Source organism: Oncorhynchus tshawytscha, linkage group LG22 (assembly GCF_018296145.1).
Source record: "Oncorhynchus tshawytscha isolate Ot180627B linkage group LG22, Otsh_v2.0, whole genome shotgun sequence".
NCBI lineage: Eukaryota > Metazoa > Chordata > Actinopteri > Salmoniformes > Salmonidae > Oncorhynchus > Oncorhynchus tshawytscha.
In genome coordinates, this window is record NC_056450.1 from 21,871,373 (window position 1) to 21,879,304 (window position 7,932).

The 7,932-nt window shown below is 44.2% G+C and overlaps 1 protein-coding gene across 2 annotated transcripts in view; it reads left to right on the forward strand.

The window, feature by feature from the left end:
• vps13d (vacuolar protein sorting 13 homolog D) overlaps positions 1-5,878 on the forward strand; it is a 64,931-nt gene extending 59,053 nt beyond the window's left edge. For both annotated transcript variants that reach the window (XM_042303928.1, XM_042303929.1), the window contains 3 exons: positions 3,342-3,473; positions 4,167-4,407; positions 4,624-5,878. In XM_042303928.1, coding sequence (XP_042159862.1) covers positions 3,342-3,473; positions 4,167-4,407; positions 4,624-4,755 — 505 coding nt within the window. In that variant the 3' untranslated portion in view covers positions 4,756-5,878. The remainder of the gene's footprint in view (positions 1-3,341; positions 3,474-4,166; positions 4,408-4,623) is intronic.
• Positions 5,879-7,932: the final 2,054 nt, after the last annotated feature.

Here is a 7,932-nt window from a genome sequence, read left to right on the forward strand (position 1 = left end):
ATGGAATGGTCTAGCGTATCAAAAGCTTTGGCCAAGTCAATAAAAATAGCAGCACAACATTGCATAGAATCAAGGGCAATGGTGACATAATTTAGGACCTTTTAAGGTTGCAGTGACACATCAATAACGTGAGCGGAAACCAGATTGCATACCCGAGGAGAATATTATGGACATCAAGAAAGCCCGTGTTTGCATTTAAGGGGTTGATTTAGAGGTGTGTGCGTGTACAGGGAACAATAAGGGACCTGCAGATGAACTGTTTCTGCTGTATGAGGGAGGGGAGCGGAGGAGAAGGGAGAGGAGGGGGAGGGGCATCCGAAGCGTGCCTGCCACAGTGTGTCTACAAGTTCAGCCAGAGTTCAACCCAGAGAATGTGCTGGAATCATGGTTCACAGCAGACACTGACCACGTTATCACACCCACTTAATAACACACGCACACAGGTAGACTAAACACACACACTAATGCTTTCACTCGCATACACACTTACACTCTCACATACCAACACACTCACATACTAACACACATGCTCCCCAACCCTGTCATGCCTATTAATCAAGCAGTGATATTGATGTGATACCATCGCATACAGACGAAAAGCTGTAGAATGATTTAAAGGAACAATGGTGGGGTTATATACAGTTCCTCCCTACTGTGGATTGAGTTGCTCATCACATGACCTTTTTCACTGTGCATATGAAGCCCTTTCTCTTTACCCTCTGTATGACTGGCTCAGATCACATCTCCAGAAAAGCACACACTAGGAAATAAACAAGTCAATGAGAAGCAGACGTTGTGTGATGGTTCGCACTCCCCTTGCTCTCCTGCCCTGCTCGTGAACTCTCCCTCCTGTCTTTCACACAACCCTCCCGACACACACACACACACACACACACACACACACACACACTCTCTCCTTCCCTCAGTCCTGGCAACCCTCTAGAGCCAGCTCAATTACAATTCCCAAACAAAGCGGGAGAGACGCACTCCTCACATCCCCTCAGCACACTGTCAACTCAGTCCTAGGCATTCTTTCACTACAGTGCACTACACTGAGGAGAAACAGAACATTAGACCCATGTTTTTAAAACCTGCGTATGGTAAAGATATACAGCAAATTACAGTGCGTAATTGACCTAGGCAGCAGTGTTGTTGATATATTTGTCATGGATTGTCATCAGATTTAGACGCGTATTCAATCTGTTGGTTTAAATGAATGAACCAAGGAGAAATCTACACTATGCACAAAGCAAGTCCACCCACTCTTTCTGGCCCAACATAGAAAATGAGCATGACAACAGCAGCGACTTCACAGTGAAACCACAGGGCTGGAAAGTGAGAGGAGAGGAATGTTTTTATTTTGTCAACCCTGCGTAAGAAATGCCAGACAGACATGCTAATGATGTGTCTCGCCACAAGCCATCTACACACTGGTACGGAATGTGTTTTAGCATAACCGCCATTCCACATCTCTAGGAGGATGGGGGTTATTCCACCGCCATTCCACATCTCTAGGAGGATGGGGGTTATTCCACCGCCATTCCACATCTCTAGGAGGATGGGGGTTATTCCACCCGCATTCCAAGATATTCACTTCTGTACAGTTGAGACATTTCATATAATCTATCTTCCAACAAGGTATACCTCTCTGCAGTGCATGCCATGAACACTTGAGCCAAATGCTGTTAGGTGTTCACTCACGGCTGTAGGGTCACATTTTATAAGCTCCATAAGATTTTCAAATGGAGTGTGCCACCCCCCCCTAGTTTCTCACCTGTGGCTGACAACGGCCAGCGCCTCTCTTCATCTCTGTGTCCACACACCCACCTACTTACTTACTTACCTAGCCGGCCAGCCAGCCCGAGGAGCCCCCATCATATACAGCCCCCTGGCTCCCGGCGCCCAGACTGCCCACAAGCTCCCATTCCACCACAGCAGCGGCTCCAGCTGCAGACAGCCTGGAACCTGTCTCTCCCCAAGAAAAGCAAACCCCCGCAGCCCAGCCGGATAGAGCAGAGCAGCACAGTGCCGCCTTTGTGAATCCACCAGAGCCCATCGGGCCCTAATCAAAAGACCGCAGCCCCGGCAGATTCAAGCCAGATGTGGGAATTCCAGCCGGGGCTGGGCTGACTGGCAGCCGGAATGAGAGGGGAGGTGGAGGGGTTGTCTGAAGGGGAAGTGAAACCTTAGCTCACACCTGGCATAGGCAGGCTGGCACCAGGGCACTGTGTGACCTCTTCACCTCTCGACAGCCTCACAGGTCCTTTCCAATCTGTATCAGTCTCAACCAGGGTTCTATAAACCACCTTACGCACTGTGTTGACCTGCCATGTTGACACCGTTTTGGCTCATATGTAAAGCTGCTGGCATATTGATGCTGTGTATTTCATAAAGCTGCTGGCTAAGCTGTTATATTGATGCTGTGTATTTCATGAAGCTGCTGGCTAAGCTGTTATATTGATGCTGTGTATTTCATAAAGCTGCTGACTAAGCTGTTATATTGATGCTGTGTATTTCATAAAGCTGCTGGCTAAGCTGTTATATTGATGCTGTGTATTTCATAAAGCTGCTGGCTAAGCTGTTATTGATGCTGTGTATTTCATGAAGCTGCTGGCTAAGCTGTTATATTGATGCTGTGTATTTCATGAAGCTGCTGGCTAAGCTGTTATATTGATGCTGTGTATTTCATGAAGCTGCTGGCTAAGCTGTTATATTGATGCTGTGTATTTCATGAAGCTGCTGGCTAAGCTGTTATATTGATGCTGTGTATTTCATAAAGCTGCTGGCTAAGCTGTTATATTGATGCTGTGTATTTCATGAAGCTGCTGGCTAAGCTTTTATATTGATGCTGTGTATTTCATGAAGCTGCTGGCTAAGCTGTTATATTGATGCTGTGTATTTCATGAAGCTGCTGGCTAAGCTGTTATATTGATGCTGTGTATTTCATGAAGCTGCTGGCTAAGCTGTTATATTGATGCTGTGTATTTCATGAAGCTGCTGGCTAAGCTGTTATATTGATGCTGTGTATTTCATAAAGCTGCTGGCTAAGCTGTTTATTGATGCTGTGTATTTCATAAAGCTGCTGGCTAAGCTGTTATATTGATGCTGTGTATTTCATAAAGCTGCTGGCTAAGCTGTTATATTGATGCTGTGTATTTCATGAAGCTGCTGGCTAAGCTGTTATATTGATGCTGTGTATTTCATGAAGCTGCTGGCTAAGCTGTTATATTGATGCTGTGTATTTCATGAAGCTGCTGGCTAAGCTGTTATATTGATGCTGTGTATTTGGCAAGCGATACTGACTGCTGACGCTGCTCTTTGTTTTCCATCCTGTGTTGCAGGTTGAGTGTGCTGCGGGTGAGGAAGCCACGATGCTGTAAGGGACCCCAGGGCCTGCTGCCCCGCTTCTCCTCCTCCCAGGCCGACGGACAGGAGCAGCTCTTCCACCTCACTGACAGCATCCACTCTGAGTTGTGAGTCACACTCCTGTTCTAAGCTTCCAGAGTTAAGCCACTGTCTGGCCAGTCACCCTTGTTTTGGTTGGACAACAGTGTAAGAACAGTGGCCACAGTGTGTGCAGACTTGCTCCAGCCCTGCTCTAACACTCCTGATTCAGCTCGTCTTTCATTTACACCATGATGAGTTGGTGATGATCTGGAACAAAAGCCTGCTGAATATGTTGACTTATTTAAAAGGTTTGGAGAAACTCACATCTCTGATTGATCTGATTTAATATTGCATTAAGTTTAAGTTTATTAATAAAGATGTAGTATCTCCAGAGTAAGAAAGACGGGTAACTAGCCTTTATCTAGTCTTTCTGCTGGCCCTGAGAGCGTTTGTCTTCTCACAGGCTAATAAATCCAGAGAGGCAGCAGAACCCTGTCTCTAGCCATTGACCTCTGACCCTAGAGATGTTAACCAGACAATTACTCAGCTCAGCCTCTGGGCTGCCTAGGTCACACCATGTTTGTTAACGTTAGCATGTGTTGTGCAAAGCTCATGTGAGAGTTTTAGGAAATTACATGCATAGTGGTTACTTGAAAATAAGTGCCTCCAGCTTTTATTTTCAGCAGGGAGTCAACTCCGATCTTTCCAGCTCACACATTTTTGCCAAACAAGTCATGATTTCTAAATGTTTTTCTCCCTCTCTCTCCCTCCTCACTTAGTTTCATTGCTGTGGAGCCCATAGACACCTACTGCGTGCTCATATCTTCCAAAGTGGTCTACTTCCTCAAGCCTGGTGAATTTGTGGACCGCGAGGCCATTTTCCTGGAGGTCAAGTATGATGACCTGTACCACTGCCTGGTCTCAAAGGACCATGGGAAGGTGTATGTGCAGCTCACCAAGAAGGCAGAGAGCACCAGCAGTGGCGTAGCCATGCCAGGCCCTTCCCACCAGAAGCCTATGGTAACACTTCCACAACCCTATAAGAACTATTCTGTAGTGTTAATGAATTAACTTCTTAGTAATTGCATTATTATTATTTATTCAAAATGTTGCACATTTTAAAATTGAAAAACATAATTTTTTTTACTTCTCAAGTAGAAACATTTTTATATTGGTAATGGTTTTCATAGGTTCCACAATGTTAAATTAGGTTCATTTTCCCTCATATCCTAATAGGTTCATGTGAAGAGTGAGAATCTTGCTGTAAAAATCTCTCAAGAAATCAACTATGCCAAGAGCCTTTACTACGAGCAGCAGCTCATGCTGCCGCCCAATGAGACTGAAGACTGCATACTATTGGACTCATAACTGACCCCTGGAAAGGGTGGCACATACACATGTTCTTCCTGTTTCTTCCCACTGAAAGTAGTCGTCTTTAATATGTTGCGATAGTGTCAGAAGATATGATCCACAATCACTAGATAATTTCTCCTATGTCTCTCTAAGGACGGAATGCCCTGTCCTGGTCCTGGATGGCAACAGCCTGCTAATTTTCCACCGCCCTGATATGAAGAAAACTAGGCCAGTGTAAAGTGAACAGGCTTGTTGGACAGACCATCTGTATGGGTATAAGGGCTTAGGGTCTGGCTGCAGATTTGCGTGAAGTGAAGCCCATTTCGGGTCAGGATCGGCCCCCACTGCACTTAGTTTAGTAGCGCAACATAGTTTAGACTTAGAAGGTCCAACATCCCAAGATGCACACGGTTTAAACAATGAAAGAAAATATGCCAACAGCTGTTTTATCGACTTCTGTATATTTAGAACACAATACGATGACACAGATGTTTTATTTTACAAAAATGTTTATAAGATAGGACCGGTATATGTCAGTAGATGTACACACATGCGAGTAGTGTTATATTATGTTTGTGTATAGACACCTATGTACATATATAGCTACATACCAATATAACACTATAGCTATGTACATAACCAAGTTGGACAATATAATAATTATTTGGGTTGATATGAAGTGAAATGCTGTACAAAACTGCCTTTAAAATGTCTTTATTTTGTGTATAAAAGTATTTTGGGGTTGAATTCATTGCACTGACACTTAGTTTGGACACACTGGCCACTCTTGCCCTCCACCTGGGCCACACCCACCACACAGGGAAGGCAGTCGGGGGAGCTGCCACTCAAGTCCCTAGCCTTTTACAATCATGGCCCTCTGTCTGGTTTCGGTCACCGTTTTATTTACTGACTTTTTTTACTAGTGTCCTTTTTAACCGATTTCTTCTGAGAGCTCTAGGTTTTGGAATGTGTTCCTTGAACATTGAGTTTCTATCTACTGTGATCAGACCAGGGGCCTTAGTTACACCCAACGCTTGTGAAAGGTGGAGGACATGAGCTTTAACCTGTGCTGGAGGAGGAAAGAGAGTGATTTGATGACATTGCTTATAATAAAGCACCACAACTGCAGTACTCAATACTATGGACCCTCTGTGCCTGTTACTGAACCAAATGTCATGATTTCCATATCAACCGGTGCATCCTTACTGTTTATTCACCCAAATGAAAGGCACAATCTGTAACTCTCTCTGTACATGAATTAAGGACCCACTGCTAGCACCTCATTTAAAGGGTGCAAAGGGCTCATTTTTTTCTTCTTTTGGCTCTATACTCCAAAAAGTTTTGATTTGAAATCAAACAATGACTATGAGGTTAAAGTGCAGACTGTCGGCTTTAATTTGACGGTGTTTTCATCCATATTGGGTGAAGCGTTTATAATAGAGAGCACTTTTTGTACATACAGTAGTCCCCCAATTTTAGGGGAGCAAAATGATTGGGACAAATTGACTTGTGTAAAGTAGTAAAAAGGGCAGTATTTGGTCTCATATTCCAAGCATGCAATGACTACATCAAGCTTGTGACTACAAATCTGTCGGATACGTTTCTTCTTTGTTTTGATTGTGTTTCAGATTATTTTGTGCCCAATAGAAATTGTAAATAAGAATAGAATGTATCTAAACACTTCTACATTGTTGTTGCTACCATGATTACAGATAATCCTGGATTAATTGTGAATTATGATGAGTGAGAAAGTTACAGAAGCACAAATATCAAATATAGAGCCAAAGGAGGAAAAATGCTTCACTGTCCCAATAATTCTGGAGGGCGGTGTAGGTGGTCCAGGGTGGGTGGGTGGGGTGGGGGGGGGCTTTCCTCTTTTGTTCTGTATTGCTCATTTAGTGCGCACTATTTTGTTTTCACCCTTAAGTCTGTGTACTGTATTTATACTTGGAATATCGTTTAACAGGAAAAGCTAGACGGCGTCTTTCAAGAAACAATTTGGGCTTTTAACATCACCTCCCCCAGTTTTGCAGTGGTATGTTTGGGGGGGTTTCAGCCCACCAACTTCTCTCAGAAATGACCCCTTCATTATTCAATCTCAATACAATCCTAATGCAAAAGAGAATTGTACCTTATTTCAAATGATAACTATAGTTGTAACCTGTCTCCGTGAAGCTGTGTCTCCTGAAGTCCTTGGTCTATGCTGCACCATCCCTCTTCTTGATTGACAGGTCAGCGGAGGCTTGGGGTCTCCCCCTTGCTATGGGGCTAGTCCATTGATCGTTTGTCTCCCTGACTCCCTCCCAGAGGACATGCTCTGCCTGGTGATGGAGCAGTCGCCGTGCCAACAAGGTGAAGGGTTCTGAAGCTTTCTACAATGGTGTTATTGTACATTGTTTATATTGTCGTCACAGAACAAGGTGTATGGATGGCCCCAGCGGAATTCAAACCCATGACCCTAACGTTGCAAGCGCCATGCTTGACCAACTGAGCCACACATGACCACCAAGCACTGAATGTGAGCTCTTAAATATGTTTAATCACCTAGTTAGCCCCTGGTCTAAGAATTCTCACACTATATTCAGTCCCACATGGATGAAATTCCCTTTTTAAGGGGGTTTAGAATAAGTGGCTTTGCAAGGCATCGGACCGCAAACCCCCATCGAGCCCCCAAGAAGCTGCAGTGATCTTAACAGTGAGAGATGAGCAATCTAAAGATCCTGGCTCATTTGGATTTCCCTGCCTCCTTCACTGGAGTTGCTGAATGTCTTTTAAAGCTCTCAGAAGAAGCTCAATCAAATCCATGGCCAGGGTTTTTGTGTTTGATTGGAAGCTGGCTCTGAAGTGTCTGTCTGATTCAAGAATTCATGTGATTATCAAAAATATGTACAAAGCTTGGACAATTACACAGATTAGTTTTCATTACAGTTTCATATCAGGTGACTGTTGTAAGAGACCCTACATTACGGCGCGAGACAGGCCCTGAGATTCTGCGTAGTTGTAGTTCAGTGTCTCCCTCACCCACAAAGACTGTGAGGAGAAGTCTTTGCATACCAAGGTCATTGGTAGTCATGGAGCGGTTACACACTTAATTTGCATCAAAAGAGAAATTAGGTTGTGGCAAGGAAAAGCTCCCTTCACAGGGGAGAGCATAGTCAATGTATCTAAAGCCAAACTAAGAGCATTACTACA